The 23,554-nt window shown below is 54.5% G+C and overlaps 1 protein-coding gene across 1 annotated transcript in view; it reads left to right on the plus strand.

Moving 5' to 3' along the window:
* Positions 1 to 2,178: 2,178 nt before the first annotated feature.
* NFXL1 (nuclear transcription factor, X-box binding like 1) overlaps positions 2,179 to 23,554 on the plus strand; it is a 33,922-nt gene continuing 12,546 nt past the window's right edge. The window contains exons 1-14 of the mRNA XM_038769248.1: positions 2,179 to 2,449; positions 6,447 to 6,620; positions 7,357 to 7,466; positions 8,291 to 8,424; positions 11,226 to 11,404; positions 11,564 to 11,725; positions 11,825 to 11,925; positions 13,421 to 13,535; positions 14,823 to 14,947; positions 15,574 to 15,696; positions 18,783 to 18,873; positions 21,860 to 21,980; positions 22,381 to 22,540; positions 23,318 to 23,409. Of these exons, the coding sequence (XP_038625176.1) occupies positions 2,179 to 2,449; positions 6,447 to 6,620; positions 7,357 to 7,466; positions 8,291 to 8,424; positions 11,226 to 11,404; positions 11,564 to 11,725; positions 11,825 to 11,925; positions 13,421 to 13,535; positions 14,823 to 14,947; positions 15,574 to 15,696; positions 18,783 to 18,873; positions 21,860 to 21,980; positions 22,381 to 22,540; positions 23,318 to 23,409 (1,958 nt within the window). The remainder of the gene's footprint in view (positions 2,450 to 6,446; positions 6,621 to 7,356; positions 7,467 to 8,290; positions 8,425 to 11,225; positions 11,405 to 11,563; positions 11,726 to 11,824; positions 11,926 to 13,420; positions 13,536 to 14,822; positions 14,948 to 15,573; positions 15,697 to 18,782; positions 18,874 to 21,859; positions 21,981 to 22,380; positions 22,541 to 23,317; positions 23,410 to 23,554) is intronic.

Raw genomic sequence — 23,554 nt, forward strand, 5'->3', positions numbered from 1 at the left:
AGCCCACCGTGCACGCCGGGAGCTGTGCCTCGGATGGAGGCGGGAGGCTGTGCGAGGCAGAGGAGCAGCCTCCAGTGCACGCCGGGAGTTGTGGTTCAATCAATCAATCAATCAATCATATATATTGAGCGCTTACTGTGTGCAGAGCACTGTACTAAGCGCTTGGGAAGTCCAAGTTGGCAACATGTAGAGACAGTCCCTACCCAACAGTGGGCTCACAGTCTAAAAGGGGGAGACAGACAACAAAACCAAACATACTAACAAAATAAAACAAATAGAATAGATATGTACAAGTAAAATAAATAAATAAATCGAGTAATAAATATGTACAAACATATATACATATATACAGGTGCTGTGGGGAAGGGAAGGAGGCAAGATGGGGGGATGGAGAGGGGAACGAGGGGGAGAGGAAGGAAGGGGCTCAGTCTGGGAAGGCCTCCAGTCTGGTTCGGGTGGAGGCGGGAGGCTGTGCGAGGCAGAGGAGCAGCCCCCAATCATCAATCAATCGTATTTAATGAGCGCTTACTGTGTGCAGAGCACTGTACTAAGCGCTTGGGAAGCACAAGCTGGCAACATATACAGTCCCTACCCAACAGTGGGCTCACAGTCTAGAAGGGGGAGACAGAGAACAAAACCAAAGATACTAACAAAATAAAATAAATAGAATAGATAGGTACAAGTGAAATAGAGTAATGAATATGCAGAAACATATATACATGTATACAGGTGCTGTGGGGAAGGGAAGGAGGTGTGAGCCCACTTTTAGACTGTGAACCCACTGTTGGGTAGGGACTGTCTCTATATGTTGCCAATTTGTGCTTCCCAAGCGCTTAGTACAGTGCTCTGCACATAGTAAGCGCTCCATAAATACGATTGATTGATTGATGTAAGATGAGGGGGACGAGGGGGAGAGGAAGGAAGGGGCTGAGTGTGGGAAGGCCTCCTGGAGGAGGTGAGCTCTCAGTAGGGCCTTGAAGGGAGGAAGAGAGCGAGCTTGGCGGATGGGCAGAGGGACTGGGGGCATTCCGGGCCCGGGGGTCGACGGCGGGACAGGAAGGCTGAGTAGGTGCGAATGAGGTTGTCGTTAATGTAACTTGGCGATAACAAGGGCCTTTTTCCCGGGGTGGTGGGAGAGTCGGTCAGGACCGGATCGGGAAGGGGGGTTGGGGCGGGGGCACTAGAAGGAAGGTCGCTTAAGTGGAGGGGTGGAAGCAGGGGGCGTCTAGGGCGGCGCCCGGAGGAGGGGAGCCTGCCGGGGGCAGCGGGGGGCGGGCGGTGTGAGGGCCGGAGGGCCGGAGGGCCGGAGGGCGGGCCGGAGGGCGGGCGGGCCTCAAGGGAACGGAGTCCCGGCCGTCTATGGCGGCGCGCTCTGAGGAGAGGAGAGGGCAGGACAGGACAGGACGGGAGCCTGCCGGGACCAGCGGGGGCCGCGCGCTGGGAGGGAGGGAAGGCGGGCGGGCGGGCGGGCGGGCGGGCCGGGAGTTGGGGTCCGGGTCCGGGCGGGAGGCGGAGCGGCCCCCACTGCCCGCCGGGAGGGAGTTGGGGGCCGGGGGGGGGTGGGGGGGCGGGGCCGAGGCGGTGCGAGGCGCGGCAGCCGCCAGACTGAGGCCGGGAGCCGAGAGAAGGACGGAACAGCGCCTCCGGAAGGGAAAGCGGCCGGCGGGAGGACGGGCGGGCGGCCGGGCGCGGTGGCCGCTGGGAGTTGTAGTCGTGGCGGGCGGGCGCGGTGGCCGCTGGGAGTTGTAGTCGTGGCAGGCGGGCTCCGGAGGGAGGGAGGGAGGGAGGGAGAGAGGGAGACGTAGCCTTCCGTGGGTCGGCGCTGCGGCGGCTGCGGACGGCGGACGGGGCCGGACGGGGCCAGCCGGGGCCAGCCGGGGCCGGGGCCGGGGCCGGGGCCGGGGGGGGGAGCGGCCGATCGGCCGTCCCGGGCCGCCCTCCGCCCATCCTGCCCGTCCGCCCCCCTTCTCCTCGGGTCAGCGGCCCCACTTCTCCCGCCTTCGGGTCCCCTCCCGTTCCCGCCCCGCCCCGTCCCGTCCCCGATCGCCCCTCGACCCCCGGAGCCGGGCCTGTCCCCGGGCCTGTCCCCCGGGCCTCCCCCCCGGGCCTGTCCCCCCGGGCCTGTCCCCCCGGGCCTCCCCCCCGGGCCTCCCCCCCGGGCCTCCTCCCCGGGCAGGGATGGAGGCGGCCTGGCGGGCGGCGGGCGTGGGGCGGGGCCGAGGCAGGGCGCGGGCCCCCCCCGGCCTCGGGGGCCGCGGCCGGGGGGGCCCCGGCGGGGGGCAGGAGAAGGATGCCGAGGGGCCCCGCCGTCGCCCGGGGCGACGAGCAGGAGGAGGAGGAGGAGGAGGAGGAGGGGGACCAGGGGGACCGGCGGCAGCAGGAGGAGCGGCGGCGGCGGCATCGGCGGAGAACTGCGGGAGCGGCGGCGGGGGCCCCCCGGGAGCCAGCGGTGAGACCGCCTTGGCGAGCCTGCCCCCTCGGACACGCAGTTTAATCGTGTTAATAATAATAATGAGGAACGGTTATGGTACTTGTTCACCGTGTGCCAGGCACTGTGCTAATCGCTGAGGTGGGTACAAGCAAATTGAGTTGGAAACAGCCCCCGTCCCATGTGGGGCTCGCAGTCTCAACCCCCGTTATACAGATGAGGTAACTGAGGCACAGACAATCAATCAATCAGTCGTATTTATTGAGCGCTTACTGTGTGCGGAGCACTGGACTAAGCGCTTGGGAAGTACATGCTGGCAACATCGAGAGACGGTCCCTACCCAACAGCGGGCTCACAGTCTAAAAGGGGGAGACGGAGAACAAAACCAAACATACTAACAAAGTAAAATAAATAGAATAGATATGCAAGTACAATAAATAAATAAGTAGAATAATAAATATGTACAGACATATATACATGTATACAGGTGCTGTGGGAAAGGGAAGGAGGTAAGATGGGGGGATGGAGAGGGGGACGAGGAGGAGAGGAAGGAAGGGGCTCAGTCTGGGAAGGCCTCCTGGAGGAGGTGAGCTCTCAGTAGGGCCTTGAAGGGAGGAAGAGGCTTGTCGAGGCTGCCGGGGAACAGTCCAGCCCTCACCCCCTCGGACACGCAGTTTAATAGTAATAATGAGTAACAGTTATGGTACTTGTTCACTGTGTGGCAGGCACTGTGCTAATCGCTGGGGTGGATACAAGCAAATTGAGTTGGAAACAGTCCCTGTCCCATGTGGGGCTCGCAGTCTCAACCCCCATTTTACAGATGAGTTAATCGAGGCACAGAGAAATGAAGTGATTTGTCCAAGGTCACACGGCAGACAAGTGGCGGAGTCGGGATTAGAACCCAGGCCCTTCTGACTCCCAAGCCCATGCTGTATCCGCTATGCCATGCTGAGCTTGCCAATCATTAGTATTTCCTGAGCGCCTACTGTGGGCGGAGCGCTGCTTCATAATTAGTTATGGTGTTTAAGTGCTTACTGTGTGCCAAGCACTGTTCTAAGCACTGGGGGAGTTACAGCGTAATCAGGTTGCCCCACACGGGGCTCACAGTCGTAATCCCCATTTACAGATGAGATAACTGGGGCACAGCGAAGTTAAGGGACGTTCCCAAGGTCACACAGGAGACAAGCGGCAGAGCTGGGATTAGAACCCGTGTCCTCTGACTCCCAAGCCCGTGCTTCTGCCACTAGGCCATGCTGCTCCTCTAAGTGCTTGGGAAAGTACAGTGGAGTTAGTAGTCACCATCCCTGCCATCAAGGAGTAATCAGTCAGTGATATTTGTTGAGCTCTTCCTGTGTGCAGAGCACTGTTCTAAGTGCAATCAATCAATCGTATTTATTGAGCGCTTACTGTGTGCAGAGCACTGCACTAAGCGCTTGGGAAGTACAAGTTGGCAACATAACAAGTTGGCAAGGGAGAGTAGAGTACTAAAGAATAGGTGGATATGTTCCCTGCCCATAAGGAGCTTTCAGTCTCATGGACGTTTACTGTTGCAGAGCCCTGAACTAGGTGGTTGGGAGAATGCAGTAGAGTTAGTCATCATCCCCACCCTGCAAGGAGCTTACAGTCATGTAGAGGTGGAGAGGCTGAAACTAAAATACCGCACATTGAAGAGGAAGCAGTCAAGGGTAGCTCTGTACATAAGTTCTGGGGGCAGGGAGGAGGGGACACAATCTCTGAAGGGGCAGCTTGGGGAGATCTCTGTTGGGATGGTGGGAAATCACTACCCCTTTCTCTAGAGTTTGTTCTGGAAATACCTCACAGAGCTTTTCCTTAGTAAATCAGGAGTATTTATCTAGCGCACACAGCTTGCATAGCTCCGATGGACGTTTGGCCCCTCCCACAGTTCTGAGATGATGTGTTCTCTCTGACTTTTCTGTTTGCTTCACCTCCACCACTGCTGCTCCATTTTGACTTCAGTGGCTCTCTGCGGCACCTCTTCTGTCCCCCTCGCTTATGGCCCATGTGGTCTTCCCTGTCCCCAGTCAGCAGCCTTGTGGGTGCCGAGCTGCCTTGGCCTTCTGCTCCCTGCTTTCGGCCCTGGCCAGAGAGGATGCACTGAGCCTTGCCTCCGTTCTGACCAGCTGGCCAGCCAAAGGCTCCCATCGCCTCGTCAGGAGCCGGTGTAAAATCCAGCAGGAGGGGAGTGCTGCATATGAGGTCCAGGTTGTGTTGCTGTTTGGAGATGAAAATTGCAACCTGTCTGCAGAGCTGCACCTCGGTGGGAAGCCAGATGCCGCTCTCATCCTGCTCCTCTCCCAGAGTTCCTGAATAGTTCCTCGATCTGGTTTTCCACGCTTTTGTCCATCTGTGCATCACTGGGCAGCGGCTCTCTGCAGGGCTCTGGGAGCTCAGGGTTTGCCCCATCTTTTAGGGCTTAGACTGTGGCATCTTGCTGCCCCTCGATGTCGACGCATCCTCAATCCCCTCCCCTCTGTCACCTGTTTTCTCCAAGGGGGGGGGTTGGCTATCTTTGTGGTCCTCTGGGCTTTTTCGAGGACTTCCCACCCAGAAGATGTCCGAGTAGCCCATCCTCTCCGCTCATAACAGTTGTGCATCAAAGTAAGGTGTGGGGGTGATTACCGCTCTTCATGGGGCCAGCCGAGAGTACTAACTTTCTTTAAAATGAGGTCTTGGGGTGTCTTCCTTAAAGCTCACTTTGCCTTCCCCCGGGTGGGGGGTGCTGGGGTCGTTCTTTCCCTTTGGGGTTCTTTCAGAAAGAAAGTTCTTTCGTTCACTGCCAAGAACAGTGCTTGGCACATAGTAAGTTCTTAACAAATACCGTCATTATTATTTCCTTGTCTGGGCAGAGGGCATAAATGACGTCAGTCACCAGTGATGCTGTGGTAGCTGGTGGGGGTGCCTGTAGGCTATGGGGGACTTAGTTTGTTGGTATCCGGGGTTCTTCAAGGATGGTTTCCCACCCCCTGGTCCGGGTGTCTTGAGGCTGAATTCTGGCCCTTCTAAATGATAATAATAATGATGGCACTTATTAAGCGCTTACTATATGCGAAGCACCGTGCTAAGCGCTGGGGAGGTTACAAGGTGATCCGGTTGTCCCACGGGGGGCTCACAGTCTTAATCCCCATTTTACAGATGAGGGAACTGAGGCACAGAGAAGTTAAGTGACTTGCCCAAACAAGTGAGACACAGGCTGTCATGTCCTCGAAGACACTCCTGGGGCGAACAGGGGGCTGGGAGTCAAGTGGAAACAGTTTGTTTTCCAAGTTGTCGTCCTCAAACCGCCGCAGAGGTGATGTGGTCCTTGCCCGCAGCCTCGTTTCCACCTGGGGGACTGCATCCGCTAGCGGCCTGAAATGCTGTCCAAGTAGGGGAGGGGCTGGCTTGGAAATGCAGGATTTTCCTTTTCCACCTGACACGGTCTCTAGAATCCCAGAAACAGAAAACTCCCTCTACTCTTCCGCCAATGTGCCAACTGCTTCCGGTCGCTTTCTCCTTTAATTTTACAGTGACTAGTCTAGTGGCATGGAATTGGCTTTCGTCCTCTCCTGAAAGCCATCTTTGCCTGTAAGCTCCACTAGCGTAGGGATTGAGTCTAACCAACTCGGGTGTGTTGGACTCTCCCGAGTGCTTGGTCCAGTGGTCTGTATACAGTAAGCACCCAGTAAATGCTATTGATTGATTGTCAACTGTATTTCTGGGATTCAGGGTTTGGATGTAATATCTTGAGAGTCATCAGCAAGATAGTGGCCAAAGGGAAAACTTCAATTTCAGTGAACTCTCCTATCCAAGTGTCCTGAGATGTAAAGGTTAAGGAGGGCTCTGCTAGGGTTTTATCTGCTGAGAACAATTAATTTCACTGGGGACTGTCTCAGGGCTCAGCTCTACATAGGCTTGGGAGTGGCCAGGGGGGTGTTTTAGTAGGATTTATTAAAGCCCTAGCCCTTCCTGTGAACTTAAGATATTCCAGAAAAATTATGGTCAGTTCACTCTTTCACAGAGCTCACATCTCAGAAAAAATTCGAGGAAATCAAGAAGGCCAATCAGGCTGCTGCGAAGAAGTTTGTGGATGGCCCCTTTAGCTCCTCATCTGATGAAGAAGGAGATGGAGATTTTGAAGGAAAACACGGGACAATTATGGCCAAGACATTTACAACGTACACCAGTCAGACTGGTGAGAAACCTCTTTTTTTTCCTCTGGGGACTTCGTTGAGATGATATTTCAAGTGAAGCGATCGTTGTCGGACGCAGAGGGCCGGTTTTTAATGGGGGGAATTTGCCCACATTCCCGCCTAATGTCAGTTAGTTCCAGCACGGGCTCGTCTCCATCTGATTTGGTTTGGCCTTTTTCACGTGCCGACGGAACTGGTCTGCGGGCTCTGTTGGCATTCTCTGGAGGGTCATCATCATCATCATCATCAGTTGTGCTTATTGAGCGCTTACTGTGTGCAGAGCACTGTACTAAGCGCTTGGGAAGTACAAGTTGGCAACATATAGAGACAGTCCCTACCCAACAGTGGGCTCACAGTCTAAAAGGGGGAGACAGAGAACAAAACCAAACATACTAACAAAGTAAAATAAATAGAATAGATATGTACAAGTAAAATAAATAAATAAATAGAGTAACAAATACGTACAGACATATATACATATATACAGGTGCTGTGGGGAAGGGAAGGAGGTAAGATGCGGGGGTGGAGAGGGTCCACCGTGTTTTGTTTATGGTATTTGTTAAGCGCTTAAAGTGTGCCAGGCACTGTACTAAGCACTGGGGTAGATACAAGGTTCCCTGAACAGTGTGCTTGAGTGCTGTTGAGCTGGAGTGTTAGAAATGGTTGGTCTAGTGTCAAGATGGGAAGTTCTGCCTGGTCTTTCCATTTATTATTTTTCTTTTTCCCCCCTGCCCCCAGGGGGTGATGGAAGTGAATTGGAGCGCACTCGTCAGTATGTGAACGAAGCCTTTCAGGCGGGGGCTCTGACCTGTCTGATCTGCATTGCTTCGGTCAAGAGAAACCAAGCGGTGAGTCTCTCTACCTACCCACCTCACCCGCTCCTCTCCTCTCCTCACCCTCCATTGCTCCCCTGGGGTACCACCGAGTGGCAACATCACTGCAGGAAAATGCCTGGGCCCAGTCCCTGCCTCACACTCTTTGGGTTTTTTTGTTTTGTTTTTTTATGGCATTTGTTTACCACTTACTATGTGCCCAGCACTGTTCTAAATAGGTACTGGTGTAGATACAGGCTAATCAGGTTGGGCACAGTCCATGTTCCACATGGGGCTCATAGTCTTAATCCTCATTTTACAAATGAGGTAGCTGAGGCACAGAGAAATTAAGTGACTTTCCCAAGGTCACACAGCAGACAAGTGGCAGAGCCGGGATTAGAACCCAGGTCCTTTTGACTCCTAGGAGCATGCTCTTTCCACTAGGTCATGCGCCTTCCTTCCATCTCACTGGCAAACTCACCACTGTTCTAACAATAGTTATGCACGTTTTCTCTTTTTCATCATCATCATCAATCGTATTTATTGAGCGCTTACTGTGTGCAGAGCACTGTACTATGCGCTTGGGAAGTACAAGTTGGCAACATATAGAGACAGTCCCTACCCAACAGTGGGCTCACAGTCTAAAAGCCAGAGGCTTGTGATTTTTTTTAGAAAAGTGCAGATTCTTGAACAGTCTTCTTTCAGAATTTCCTCTCTCTAAATGACAGTTTCCAAGGGCACTAAACAAAGGGAAAAGAGGGAATTGGAGGCAGAGTGAGTTTTGAAATGAATTACCCTGTGGAACCCGCTCCTGGCTCAAAAGCTGTCTTGGAGATTAACTTGGTGATTTCTCCATGTAGGTTTGGAGTTGCTCTGGATGTTTCTGTATCTTTCACATGCCGTGTATCCAGAAGTGGGCCCGCGATAGTCTTTTCCTCGTTTCTTCTCCCCTGACGGATGATGACTTCGGGAAGAGAGACTATCCTTGGCCATGGTAAACTTAATTCGCCGTTCAGCCCACCGGGCTCGTGGGCATCTGAGAATTGGAGCCAACTGTCAGCCGGGCCATGACTTCCCAGACAGCCAGATGAGGAACCCGAAGTCTAGGTATTGGCAGGAAGGTCCTTGAGTTAGTCCCGTTCTACCTAAGCCTTAGCAAAAACCTTGGAGAAATGGGGCGTGTCATCCTGGTTCAGTCCTTTAGCTGATATTTAGCTATTTTTAGGTGAGGCTCATCAAAATGGCTGCACCTGAAAAACCGCTAGGGATGTCCCAGCCTCCAAATCTGAGTACTTATTTTTTTGCAAATTGTGGAAGTCCTTCAGACTTTTGCCGAAGGAGCCACGTGACCCTCAAGAAAATGTGGGGAAGGACACCCGCCTTCCTGATGACTGCACTGGAGTCTGGGCTGGGCAGAGTCCCCTTATCGTTGGGGACACTGGGACCCTACGGGGATGAAGCGTGTGACGGTCGTGACACTCCCCCTGTGCTGTGGGAAAGCGGACCGTGGAGCTCTCGGCCTCGCTGTCCGCAGGAGCTGCAGTGGAGGACAACTTGGGTGCTTCCTGCTCTTTACGAAGGCAGGAGGTGGTGCCCTGCTTCTCATTATTGGTATTATTATTATTATTATTATTATGGTATTTAAGTACTTACTATCTGTCAAGCATTGTTCTGAGGGCTGGGCAGATACAAGCTAATCAGGTTGGGCACAGTACTTGTCCCACACGGGATTCGCGGTCATAATCCCCATTTTCCAGGTCAGGGAACTGAGTCTCAGAGAAGTGAAGTGTCTTGCCCAAGGTCACACAGCAGATAAGTGGCAGAGCTGGGATTAGAACTCAGGTCCTTCTGACTCCCGGGCCCAGGCTGTATCCACTAGGCCACGCTGCTTCCCACTTGGGAGTGAGTGGGGTCCTGTGGCGGGAGAGCAAGAAAGCAGCAGGTCAGAGCCGATAATAAGGTGGGGAGCGGGCTCAGCTTAGGCTGAACGATAGTGGGCCTACGTAGGGGTCGGAGAGTCCCCGGGCCCCCCGAGTTCCAGTCTTCCTTCCCCAAGGCTGAGGGTGAGTGACAGATGGACAGCGGCACTGGGCCAGCCACATTATAACTGAAGGACTGGGCAGTTGCGGAGGGGGCTGGAGGAGCGTGATGGATAATAATAATGGCATTTATTAAGCACTTACTCTGTGCAAAGCACTGTTCTAAGTGCTGGGGAGGTTACCAGGTGATCAGGTTGTCCCACGGAGGGCTCACAGTCTTAACCCTCATTTTACAGATGAGGTAACTGAGGCCCAGAGAAGTGAAGTGACTTGCCCAAAGTCACACAGCTGACAACTGGCGGAGCCGGGACTTGAACCCATGGCCTCTGACTCCAAAGCCCGTGCTCTTTCCACTGAGCCACGCTGATTCTCGTGGTTGTGATAGTGGGACCGTGGTTCTGGAACCGCTTTGACAGCCCGAAGCTCCTGCTCGCTCCAGCTCCCCCAAACTGTGCTCGGCCAAGGATCTGTTGTTTCCAGGAGTGCAAATATGTGTATGGGGGTGATGATTTATCTGGTTCTTTGTGACGACTTCTTGCCTTTCCCAAAAGTCTCATGTCTTCAAATGCGGTAGCTAATGAATCTTTAGGAAATCAAAGACTAAAACAGATGCCCTTGGACTAAGATGGCCATTTGCCGGCATTTTCGGGTCACTTGGAGGTTGTTCTCTAAGCAGACCTGTCCCACTCTACTCCTGGCTTTGCTTTGCTGATCTTTATAGTGTTACCATGGAAAGGCAAAGCTCACTGTTCTCTTCTGGAGCAGAGCTGCTGCTGCCACCCCTTTCTCCTCCCCTTCCTTCTCCCCCTCCTCCAGGCTTCCTCCCTCCTTTTCTTCCACCGTCCTTAGTTCAGTTTCCGAGACCAAGTCCTGACCTGCTGGCCCAACCTCTCGCCCTTGTAAGGAGCGAACCGTAACAACTCCCCTGTCTCCTGAGAGAACGCGAAGAGCCGTTTGGGGGCCTCCTTAAACAGCTGAGAGTTTGGGGGCTTTTCTCTGCAATAACCTGTTTCAGGATCACCCCTTAGAATGAAGATGTTTGGTTCTGTGGAGGTGGTTTTGATGCATCGGGATTCATTAAAAGAGTGTTTTTGGGGCCTGACATTAAGCCAGGGAAATAATTCTTATATTATGGATTCAGCCCTGGGGCAAATAAAAGAGAGTTGGATTTGGATTGGGTCCAGGACTCGTAAGAGGCCTATGTTTTCTCCCCATCTTCCAGCTGAGGAGGCTGGGACCCAGAGAGGCTAAGTGACTTGCTCAAGTTCCCGAACTGGCCCGAAGCAGAGCTGGGACTAGAACCCGGGCCTTTGGACTCCCAGTGTCAGGCTCTTTCTGCCAGGCCCCATGGCCTCTCTGAGCAGTCGCTTCCTCCTTCTCTGACTCCTGGGCTAATGGGCAGTGGCTGGGGAGCAGGAAGGGACACGATGGGAGGCTGCAGCTGCCTCCCACCCTCTGCCCACCACCATTTTCTCTTGGACATTTTCCCCTGCTAGGGAACAAGGGAGGACGTCTTTTCATTGTGTGGTGAGATCAGAGGAAACCATCCCTCTCTATACACCAAGTGGGAATCATTTCCTATGTCAGAGATTCCTCTGGGTGGGGGCTGCTGTTCTGGTGGGCATCCCTCGGGCGAAGATGAAAATTGATCACCTGCTTCCTACATAGAGGGAGACTGACTGACTTCTCTTCCTTTGCCACCACTTGGAAGCCGATGGAGTTCTCTCTGCTCACTTTTCCTTCTCTCCTGCTATAGCCCCAAGTGTCGTTTTGAGTACCACCGATCGGAGACACCCACCCGCTACTACTGCTACTGTGGGAAGGTGGAGGATCCCCCACTGGACCCCTGGCTCGTGCCACACTCCTGCGGCCAAGTGTGCGAGAGGGAATTCAAACCTCCCTGTGGGCACAAGTGTTTGCTCCTCTGTCACCCTGGTGAGCGGGGGCCAGCCCCAGTTCGGTGGGGGAGGGCCAGTGGAAGGACTTGCCGGTAATATGTTGAGTATGTATAGCGCCGGCAAGAGTGTGGAAGGGGGTTGCCCACCTCCTGTCGGATGGCCCATCCGTCCTGATGTTTTCCACCCGATTTCCCAGGCCCCTGCCCTCCGTGCCCAAAGATGGTTTCCACCGCCTGTTACTGTGGGAAGGCCAGACCAGTGCCCCGCCGCTGCAGCACCAAGGACTGGTCCTGCCAGAAGTCCTGTGGCCGTACTTTGCCGTGCGGGCAGCACAAATGTGAGAGCCCCTGTCATGCAGGTAAGGGGGTGGCATTTCTCTTGCGAGTTTTTGGCAAACCAGTGCTGGATGCAGAGGCGGACCCGAAAATCTGACTTGCTGTTGCCTCTTGGGTCTTAGGAAGCTGTCAGCCTTGCCCGCGCGTGAGCCGACAGAAGTGTATCTGTGGCAAGCAGGTGGCCGAAAGACTCTGCGCCAGTCCCCTGTGGCACTGCGACCGGGTGAGTGTCGCTCCTGGGCCCTGAGCATCGGGCAGCCCTGGGGCCGTGGTTCGGCACCCCTCCTGTCCCATTCTGTTCCCAGAATGAAAGGTTGTCGTAGAGGGACTCTGTCTGGGAAGGTGATCTCGGAATGAGCGGAGAGCCTGACCTCTGGCAGGGGCCCGCAGTTGGGAGGGAATAGGAGGTGTCGCTCTAGCCTCGTTCTTGAAGCCCCCGCTACACGCTAGATAGGCAGCGTTCCTGTTCTGAGAAGCACAGTGTCCTCACCGAAGCTCAGGTTTTAGTGTGTGTTGTGGGGGCCTACCTCTCCAGCCTGAACCCTCTCCTTATTGGCAAAATCGCATTTCCTCCTGCCTTAAAGAAAGTTCTACTTGGATGTCCTGCCTAACATGTCCAAAACAGAACTCATCTTCCCACCCAAACGCTTGCCTCCCAGTGACTTTCCCGTAACTATAGACAGCATCATTCATTCAGTTGTATTTATTGAGTGCTTACTGTGTGCAGAGCACTGTACTAAGCGCTTGGAAAGTACAAGTCAGCGGTAGAGACAATCCCTGCTCATAACGGACTTACAGTCTCGAATCTAGATGCTACAGTCTAGCATCACCATTCTGCCTGTCTCACAAGCTCATAACTTTGGTGTTACCCTGGACTCATCTTTTTCATTCAAATCGTATATTCAGTCTGTCATGAAATCCTGTCAGTTCTACTTTCACGACACTTCTAGAATCCTCCCTTTCCTCTCTATCCAAATTGCTACCATGCTGATCCAAGCTCTTACATTTTCTGCCTTGACTACTGCACCAGCCTCCTTGACCTCTCCACCTCCAGTCTCTCCCCTCTCCAGTCCTTACTCCACTTTGCTGCTTGGATCTTTTTTCCAAAAAAACCATTCCGTGTATCCCTCTCCGCTCCTCAAAAACCTCCAGTGGCAGCCTATCCACTTCCACATCCAACAGAAATTCTTACTAATGGATTTAGGGCACTGAATCAGTTCTCCCTCAGCTCCCTCACCTGTCGAACTCTTCCTACAACCCAATCTACATATTCCGTTCCTCGAACTCAACATATTGTTTGTGCCTCAATTTCAACTATCCTGCCAACAGCCCCTTGCCTCTCAGGCCTGGGTCTCCCTCCTTCCTCATATCTGATAGATGACCATTCTCCCCACCTTCAAAGCCTTATTAAAATCATATCTCTTTCAAGTGGCCTTTTCTGAAGAAGCTCTCGTTTCCCCATCCCTCCTCCCCTCCTCATCGCGTCGATTAGGCACTTGGCTGTGTACCCCTGAAGCATCATAATACCCCAGCCCCACCAGCACTTATGACCCGGTCCTTAGACTGTATTATTTCCCCCATCTGTAGTTTATTTTAATATCTGTCTCCCTCTGTAAGCTCCTTTTGGAAAGGGACCCACATCTAACAACTCTTATTGTATTGTACTTTCCCAAGCACACAGTAAGTTTTGAACAGGTACTCTTGATTGATTGTTGCAGGTGTGTGGGAGGACGCTGCCGTGCGGCAGTCATACATGTGAGCGGGTTTGCCATGCTGGGCCCTGTGGAGAGTGTCCCCGGTCTGGGAAACGGTCCTGCCCATGTGAGAAATCCAGTAAGCGTTGCCTTCCGCGCCATTTCCCTAGAACCTGGCCCACCCGCCTGCCTGCGGTGGCATGGCTGGCTGCTCACCCAACGCCCTCTGGGTCCTGGAGGACGAACGGTCTCCGGACCCGCTTGATTCTTCCCGCGTTTGCTGGGTGGGGCTCACCACAATGACTGCTGCCCACCTGTGGCCCTTGCCCTGCCTCCTGCCCCCACAACCTCGGTTGGCATCCAGAGGTTGGTCTGGTGCCCCCATTGGCACCTCCGCTCCAGGCTTGGCCTGCCCGAAGGCAAGTATCCCGAAGGCAGGAGTTGGATGTGGTAGCTCTCCAAGCGCTCAGCACAGGGCGTGGTGCTCAATGATCGCACTCAGTAGTCCCTCTACCATGACTGACAATGGCCCTCCACACCTTGGGATGGCAGGTGGATCAGATTCCCTAGGCAACTCTTCTTGGAGCCCTGGTGTTCAGACCTCACCCACGTGTCTGGGCCAGAAGCAATTCCTGTCTAGCTGGAGCCGCTTCTGGTCCCAGCAGGGATTGTAGAAGGTTATCATCATCATCAATCGTATTTATTGAGCGCTTACTATGTGCAGAGCACTGAACTAAGCGCTTGGCACTGTACTAAGCGCTTGGAGGTTATCCGCAAGGTTATCCGCCCGGTGTGGCAGTAACTGCTTTCCTTTAATCCTTTGATGAATAATTCCAGAATCTCCTCTTGCACGGGTGTTCACTTGAAATACAGCCTAAGGAGAAATGAGTCATGAGGCTCATTTTGCTCCCTCCAGTCCGAGCCTGCCGTTTACGCCACTGCCGAGCTTTACGCCTGGAAAACTGGGACGGGGCCTGATACTAGTAATAATAATAATTGTGGTATTCTTGAATTGCTTACCATGTGCCAGGAACTGTACTGTGTACTGGGGTAGATACAAGATAATCAGGTTGGACCCAGTCCCTGTCCCATGTAGCGTTCCCAGTCTCAGTCCCCATTTTACAGATAGGAAACTGAAGCCCAGAGAAGTGAAGTGACTTGCCCAAAATCACACAACAGACAAGTAGCAGAGCTGGAATTAGAACCCATGTTCTTCTGATTCCCAGGCCTGTGCTCTATCCACTAGGCCACGCTGCTTCTCTGGTCTCTGCAGCTCCCTCCCCGAACTGCTGTTCCTTGGGCACAGGGGCGCAGCCAAGCCCTCACCCCGTGCCTGTGCCCGGCCCACATCCCTGCCATGCCAACGAGGAGGCAGTTATCGCCTACTGAGGCTAGTGTTCCTGACCGTGACTCTGTCTGTGTTTAGAGTTCTCCCTGCCGTGTACGGAAGACGTGCCGACCTGTGGGGACAGTTGTGACAAAGTCCTGGAATGTGGGCTGCACAGGTGTTCTCAGCGCTGCCACCGAGGCCCTTGTGAAATATGCAGACAGGTTGGTCGCCTTCCCCGGAATGAGCCTGACAGGGGCGGGTGGGGGTGGGAGGGCCTTGCTCAGAGGAGCAGCATTGGAGCCAGGCCCCAACCCCCCTCCGTGACAAGAAAAGGGGTTTTGGGGGTGGACCCTTTACTGCATGGTAGGGTGCCCCCACATTTAGTAATGATTTGTGGCTCCAGTTGCTCTGCCAGTTACTTATGGGTTCAGTTTTTTCTCCTATCTCTCCGTTCTCATCCTTATAACGGTTCAGCTCCCCAAGCTGCCCGGGTCAGGTGAGGTGGCCGCCCTGCCCTCAGCCTGGCCCCTACGGGGTGGGGTAGGGCCAGCTTGGCTCTCGGGCCTTGAGTGGAGGTGAGCTGTGGGTGCGAGGAGACCCAGCCTGGCCTCGATTGTTGTGTCCAGAGATGGGTGGCGTCAGCTACAGTGTGGGTCCGGCGGCAGTTTGGGGGGCGAGGGGCCGCTTCTTTCCCCCACAGGAAAGCTCTCAAGTCTCCACCAACCATCCCCGTTAACTCGGAGAGCTTGGCCAGATCCAGCTCCCGGCAACGGCCAGGTCCTTGGCACCTCCGTGTTTTCAGGCAGTATACAAGTCCTAGCAAATTCTGTTTTTCCCCCTCCTCCAGGAAGTTGAGAAGCACTGTCGCTGCGGAAAGCACTCCAAGCGAATGCCATGTCACAAGCCCTATCAGTGTGATACCAAATGTGTTCGAGTTCGAGACTGCCAGAAGCATCAGTGTAAGAGGAAGGTAGGTTCTGTGGGGCCACTGGGATGACTTTCCAAACCTCTCGCCAGAGCTTTCCCTTCCTCCTCTCCTTTGGGTGCTGTAGCTCTTTCTAGCTTCCTGGGGAGGTGGGGGCCTTCGGAATGGGCTTCTGGGGGTCTGAGCAGTCAGTGTGTCAGTGGACATTTCTGGGTGAAAATTATAATGACTCTGGAATGTTAAACTGCTGGTTCACAACTGCCTCTGTACCTGGCAAATGGAGGTGACCGGCCATTCCCTGAATGCTCTGAACACCCCCAGCTCCCCACCTCCCATTGCCCCAGCCAGGGTGAGCCTGAGAGCCTCTGCACCAGAGCGGCTTGGCAGGGCCTCCTGGACCCCGTGGTGTGTGTGGACCAGTGCCCCTAGTCCTGCGGCCTCCGGCTGTTGAGGGTACAGTGAAACTAGGGGACCCCAGAGAAGCCTTGGGGTCTGACACAGAGCAGCAGCAGATGAGGCAGCTGGCAGAGCTGCCCTTTTCCCTGCCATTCATTCCCTCTGGGAGGCATGGTGCTGTCTTGAAGAGGGAAAATTCTGGAAAAAATGGTCCTCCTGGACTCTCTGAAGAAGTTTGCTAGTTTCTAGCAGCTGCCAGATGCCTTATTCCTAAACTGAAGCTTTAAAGTCTTCTGGTCTGCAAAAGCAATTTATGAAATCATTTGAGTGCATCAGCGTGAACCTCAAGAATGGAAAGGTGTTTCCTGGACCACTTTTCAGAAAACCTGTTAGGTGCTGCCTGCTGGGGTGGGGAGCCCTGTATGGGTGTGAAGCGGCAGAGCCTCTGTTCTCCAGGATCCTCCCATCCCACCACCACCCCAACCCCCTGCCCGGTTATTTTCTCCTGTTCTGGCTGTTCAAAGTGGGCTCCGTTCCAGCCCCTTTCTCCCAGCTGGGCCAGTGGGCCAGATTGAGCCCCTGATTGGCTGGGAAGGATCTCTTGCGGTCTCCCCTGGGACCCCATCCCCAGGGACTGCCGCAGCTGACAGCTGGTCTGGGGAGAACTTTGGTCAGTGGAGTCAGTCAATTGTATTAAGCGTTTACTGTGTGCAGGGCACTGTACTAAGTGTTTCGGAGAGTACAGTATAACAGTAAACAGACACATTTCCTGACCACGACGAGCTGCAGACCATCTCGACCCACTTCTGGAATCTCAGTAAAATAAGGCTATCTTTGGCTCTCCTGCCTGAGAGTCAACTAGATAAGTGGCCAAGACCAAATTCGGTCCCAGCGAGCACCGTGAAAGCTCACTCTTCCCCAAAACAGACCCGGCCCTCCAGCAATTCCCTGAGATCTTGTACCCGCCTGGGCCACGGCCAGGCCATCTGGGTGTGGGCCCTACCTGCTCTCCCTTTCTGTGGTGGATGGTGGCCAGCAGGAGTTCAGCATGGGCACAAACCTCCCAGGACCTGGACTTTCTCTTCAACCATTACATGCTGGGGACCCATGATGGGCTTGCAGGGAGCTGCCTCCTCGAGTCCCCAGTCCCTTGTCTACCGGAGACTGTGGGGATGGCGCATGCAGCGACAGAGCCACTTTCCAGAAGTTGGACTGCCAACACGGCAAATTTTTTACCTTCTCCCTGGCCTCCAGTTGCATGTGTCCACCAGCCAAAGAACCCACACATCAGTTCCCAGAGAAAAGAAAACGTATCTCATCTTAACTGTTGGAAATGCTGAGTCTTGCATGATTGAACTTGGAGCAGTGGCGCATCTTCTCCCCTTTCCCTCCTCCAAACCCCTCACCAAATTGGAGCCAGATGGGAGACTGCCCCACCTTCGAGACACCACGCAAAGCTCCCGCTGTCCTCATTGAATGGTGCCATTGTGAACTGAGCAAAGAGGTCGTCAGCTGTTGGAGACTCTCTGTCTCTCTCCCCCTCACAGCTCTGCCTGTCGCCCTGCGGTGTAAACCACCACTCTTTTTCCCTCCCTCTCTCCGTCCACCCACCCATCCCCTGGGTCATCTCCCATGTCTGAAGGCTTGTCAAGTCTTGGGTTTTGTTTTAGATTGCTGTTTTCCCTTCTCAGAGATAGTTAATCCGGCTGAGAGGTAAATCGTCCGGAAGGCCAGAGTTCCTTTTGAATGGACAGATGGCAGGGGAAGGGGGAAAAAGAATGGTCTTTCTTTGGTCCCAGAGATCCCTTCTGTGTCTAGGCACGTTCCCAGGGTCATGAAGCAACGTCATGGAAGCTAGCCGTCTTCCCTCAGGTGTTGCCCTGTCTTTGCTGCTGGGGTGTGGTGCCTAATAGGCTTCTGGGAAAGAAGAGAGCTTTTGGAGGGCTTTGCTTCCTTGAGGGCAGGCACCATGTATGATGCTTCTGTTCTCTCCCAAATGCTCAGTACCGGGCTTTGTGCTTGGTAAGCACCACCATTGCTTCAGTTTGCCGGGGGTCAGCCAGGTGGCAGCTAATGCGATTGGAGGCTTGAGCCCTGTAATTGGGAGCCGCGGTTGGCATGTCGCAGCTGGCCCTGCCTCTGAGACCTTGGGGTGGGCACCTCCTTCTGACCGATGAAGGATTTTGTGTGTTTCCATCAGAACCCCTGGGTATGTGGCTGATAAGCAGGCACAGTCCCCATCAGGACTGTGCCTGTGAAAGCCAGGGCCCTTGCCACCAGCTGTCTGCATGGTCCCAGTCTACTCCTTTGTATCAGAAGTTTCAGAGGCAGTGGCCCTGAAGTCTGGGCAGAGATGCGACGGAGTCCTCCGACCTGCAGCTCATTAGGTCTGTGCCCCACAGACCCGCCTTCCCCTTTCCCCAGGTTCCCCGCACTGCACACTCTTCCTCAGAACCCTCCCCTCCTTCTTTTCCTCTTCCCCCGACCCATTCCCCTCTTCCCGCTCCTCTCTATTTGTTTCCTCCAAACCTCTCCCATCCAGAGAGAACTGGAAAGAATATTTGTGGCAAAGCGGTGAGAGGAGAGCGGGGCTGGGCTTCAATTAAAGCTGTTCATCCCCTTCCCCTCCCAAACCTGGGCCTTCCTGAAAGTGGGCCATCAGTTACCGGCCCTTCTGTGTTTCCTTCGTGGTAGCGACTGCCTGGTCACCAGGGTTCTATGTGTCTCCTGTCTAGTGTTGTCCTGGAAACTGCCCACCCTGCGACCAGAACTGTGGACGAACACTCGGATGTCGGAATCACAAGTGTCCTTCCGTCTGTCACAGAGGTAACGGGGAGTGGACGGTTGGGAGGGAGGCCATCCTGTGCTTGTGGCTTAGAGTGGAGACGAGGAGGGGTCCCGTTTTTGGGTAGGGACCGTCTCTATATGTTGCCGACTTGTACTTCCCAAGCGCTTAGTACAGTGCTCTGCACACAGTAAGCTTTCAGAAAGTACGACTGAATGAATGAATGGAGAAGCAGGGAGAAACAGGTCCTCACTGGAAGGCAGACCAGAGAATATGTGTGGGGGGAGCCTGGCGTGGTGGGATGGTATTCTCATTCACCTTCTCCTTCCTCGAAGTTTGGGTTCCTGGGTGCTTTTGCAGTCATTGTTATTGACTGACCACCTACTGGGTGCAGAGCACTGTACTAAGCCCTTCAGATCCCTGCCCTTGAGGAGCTACCATTGAAATGAAAATAGAAGTAAGATAACTCATAAATAGAAAGTGCTCCAGTGGAATAGCTAAATCAGTGTGTATTGAAAAGGTTTAGACAGACAACCAATTGTATTTATTGAGCGTTTACTGTGTACTGAGCACTGTACTAAGCATCTGGGAGAACGCAGTATAACCGGTTGGGTTGACATGTTCCCTGCCCACAAGGAGCTCGAAGGGTAGACCCAACCCAACATTAAAATAAATTATGGCTATGTACGTAAGTGCTGCAGGGGAGAGGGTGGAGTGAATATCAGGTGCTTAAAGGGTAGAGGTCTAAGTGCAAGGGCAAGACAGAAGGGAGAGGAAGCCTGGGGAGCAGAGAAAGTAATGAAGGAAGGCTCCTCGGAGACAGTGAGATTTCCAAAAGGTTTTGAAGATGGGACGAGCAGTCGCTGTTTCTTCCAATTCTGTGTGGCGGCCCATCCAGACCAGCTGGCGCTGTCTGACCAAAGTTCTCTTCTCTCCCACAAGGGTCTGGGGGAGTTGTTGGTGCCATCAAGAGGGTCAGAGCTGGCTGCTTCCTTTAAGTGGTCTTTTCCAGCCCCGGGGTGGGGAAACACTTAAACGCTGAAAACTGGAATGGTGGTGCTCGGCCAGAACTTGTGTGGGGCCAGAGCCCTTGTTGACGATGGGGCATGTCCCAACCTGTTTGGGGCCCTGCGAGTGAAAATTCCCAGAGTGCACAAGGTGTCTAGGCACTGTGTAGTGGCGGCAACCCCTTAGGTTACAGTTTTCCGTTACTAATAATCATCATCGTCATCATCAATCGTATTTATTGAGCGCTTACTGTGTGCAGAGCACTGTACTAAGCGCTTGGGAAGTACAAATTGGCAACATATAGAGACAGCCCTAACCAACAGTGGGCTCACAGTCTAAAAGATCTAAAATAATCAGCTGCCTCTGCCCAAACTTCATCTGGAAACTGAAAGCGGAACTGAAGGCACCCAAAGCCTGTTAACTTAGTCCTACCCCCGGGCTGTACTGGGGCAGGTAGTGTGTGGCAGTGGTAAAGTTGGGGTGATTTTGCTCTAATTCGGTTTGTTACCTTGGTCCGGGGCTATGGCCGAGGGCCTTCTTTGGACTTGGAGAAAGGCTCGAGGGTGCACACAGTACAGCACGGTACAGTGCTCTGCACACAGTAAGCGCTCAATAAATAAGATTGAATGAATGAATGGTGGATCCCTGAACCCTGCCCTTGACCCCCTGAGAGTCTCCCAGTCTAGACAGGGAAAGACTGATGGTGGATGCCTGCCTCCGAGGAGAGAAGCGGCCCGGTGGGAACGGTCCAAGCAGCATTCTGGGGAGTAACCTCCAGGCCCCTCACTGCTCCCGGCCTGCCGTCCAGCCAACTGCCCCTGGTCTGACAGTCACCCGCACTTCAACCTTCCCCACCCACGTTTTAGCTGGCTTCTGGCTCAGGTCCACCCCATCGTCTCTGCCCAGGCCTGGCCTTGCTCCACACTGAGGCGGTGATGAGGAGGGACATCTTCTCTCCTCAGAGCCTGGGGCCACAGGGTCTCAGGCTGTGGCGGGTAACAGAGTACCGGAGTGGGGCTTGTCCTTGAATCGATTTGTTATGAGCTCCTTGAGGACAGGGATAATGGCCGCCAATGCTGCTGCTCTCTTCCGAGGCTCCCTTCCGGGCGTGTTGCATGCTCGGTCACTCCTGGCAGGTGATCAGTTTGGCCCATCCTGGCCACCACGGGCCCCATCTCCTCTTTCCGTCTGCTTGGGTCTCACCTCCAAGACCACCGGATAACAGTATTTCTGGGGGCCAGAATGCCACCGCTGGTCACTGAGTCACATGACTGGAGAATACCAGGTTGGGGGATAAAAAACAGTTTTCAATTCTGGTTTGTTCTCGATCTTTCATTTTCCAATAAGAGGTCCCCACCTGAATGGCCTGAATGAAGGAAAGGTTATCTGATAAGTAGCTTCTCTGGCACAGGGCAGATAAGGGACGGATCCACCTCTGTTGGGCTTGGAAAGGGCCAGAAGACACCAAAAGGTGTCTGTCTCCGAAATGTCACCCGAGGTAGCCATCAGTTGGCCTATATCCAGAAGGTCAGGCCAGCACTGCCCAAGTATGGGTCGGGAGTCATCAAATCCCTCTGCCTCAGGTGCTTGAATTGGGTCGGCTTGACTTGCTCTAGGTTCTGGATGGTTCCTCCCTTCTGGAAATGTTTCACGGCAGAGCTTCTAGCTGTAAGAGAACAAATGCCGCATCTCCCTAAGGCACGTCTTGCTTGCTGGTTTTATTGGTCTGTGAAGACAGGCAGGAGCTGGGGCCTGGCACCCTGGCCCCCGTCAGTGAAGTGGCATGCCTAGTGACATGCCTAGTTGTGGTCAGCCCCATCTCGACCCACGGCAGTGGCAAGTGTGGATGGAAAAGGGCCGGCTGGTGGGGGGCATGGCCGGTGACTGGGATATGGCCTGCTGAGGGGTGGGGCCTGCCGGAGAGCGGGAGCTGAATGGAGGAAGGGGACACGGAGGGGGTGTGAGGATCAGGGTGGGGAAAGAGAACTGGTTCTTTAATGGCCCACGGGTTCTCTGCAGGGAGCTGCTACCCATGCCCTGAGACTGTCGCTGTCAAGTGCCACTGTGGGAACACGGTGGTGACCGTGCCCTGCGGCAGGGAGCGGACTACCCGGCCCCCCAGGTGCAAGGAGCTGTGCAGGTGGGTTCTGGCCATCCACCCTCCATCCCCACCGGTCAGGGCCCTTGGATTGTCTTTGGAGTGAGTCACCAGGTTCATCCCAGGCTGTGACTCCTAGAGTGGGAAACCAGAGCTGTCTGTTCTCCTACTGGTTTCTCAGTTGCCGTCAGGCTACCTGACTCTTGGTCAGCAGTGACTCTGTGTTGGGCTCCTGGTGTCCCACTTACCAGAAAGCAGTCCCTTCTGGGGGCTTTGGGGGACTGTGGAGTTGGCTTACTGCCACTCCAACAGGACTGGGCCCCCCCCCCACACCCCTTGATCCCCATCAAATGGTAGTGTCACGCTGTCTGTTCGCGGGGTTCCCCCATCCCGCCGGGGATTGTAAACACCATCTGTGTCCTGTTGCCTTTTGTCTCCTCAGCCAGCCTTCAACTTGTCATCATCCAAACCGAGAGACTCACCGCTGTCACTTTGGCGCCTGCCCACCCTGTCGTCAGCCGTGCCAGAAGACTCTGGAGAAATGTGGCCATCTGTGTCCTGCTGCGTGCCACGACCAAGCCCTCGTGAAGCAGACTGGCCTGGTGAGGGGGAGTTGGCGGGCCTGGGCTCCGGGACAAAAGGCCAGGAAAGCTGGTTCACTAGCCTTCCCCTGTGGATTTGTTTTCTTACTGAGGAAAAGGGGGTCCAAAAACGGTCCATTTGAACAGCTGAGACAGCCAGTGCCGACTGTGCCCAGAGAGGAGGGGTTCTGTGCATAGAGTGGTCGGGCTACCTGGAGCCAATGGGGTTTGTGTGGCTGAGACTTGAAGGGGAGGGGGTGCTTGAGTGGAGATGGAGGTGCGGTGAGGGTGGGGGATTGGAGGGAAAGTGAGGGTGGGTGAGTAGAGCCAGTTAAGATCACCAGGTTGGTGTGGAGTGAACTGGGCAGGATGGGGTCAAGGTTGAAGCTGAGGGAACAGGGAGACAGCGGGTCCCCCCGAACTGAGCCCGGGATCTTCTGGTTTGGCTTGAACTCTGACTCTGGCCCAGGGCCTCGTTTGGGCTGGACCTGGGAAGGGCTTCCTGGCTGGCTGGAGGAATTTGGGTGAGTGAGCAGCAGGGGTGGGTGTCGACCAGAGTTGGGGAGTGAGGACCGGGGTTTCTGGAAGCCTACTGTTGTTTCCAATGGGGTCATGGAGGAGGGCAGGGATGCCATTCATCCTACTCCTCAGGGCTCCAGGGGAAGTTCTGCCCTCCTGCCCCCAGGAATGACTGGCAAGGTGTCAGGTGTTCCAGACTGAAGTGGGGTCTGAGAGTCTCCTTGGGATAGACGGCAGTGTTGTGTCCAAACCAGACTCTTGTCTTCCCTTTGCCCCCAGCCCCAGCCCGCAGGCCCCTGGGAACAGCCATCTGAGCCAGCGTTTATCCAGAAGGCTCTGCCATGTCCCCCGTGTCTTGTCCCTATTCCCACGTGAGTATGCGGCCTTCCTCTCCAAGTCGGTTCGAGCTGGGGGCGGGCCGCTGGGCCCACCGGGCTCGGGGCACCTGGGAGGCCTCCCATTTGCCCTTGGGCCGGTCAGCGGCTCCCCATAGTGCCTGGAGGCTAAGGGGCCCAA

The sequence above is a fragment of the Tachyglossus aculeatus genome, chromosome X5, assembly GCF_015852505.1.
Source record: "Tachyglossus aculeatus isolate mTacAcu1 chromosome X5, mTacAcu1.pri, whole genome shotgun sequence".
Lineage (NCBI taxonomy): Eukaryota > Metazoa > Chordata > Mammalia > Monotremata > Tachyglossidae > Tachyglossus > Tachyglossus aculeatus.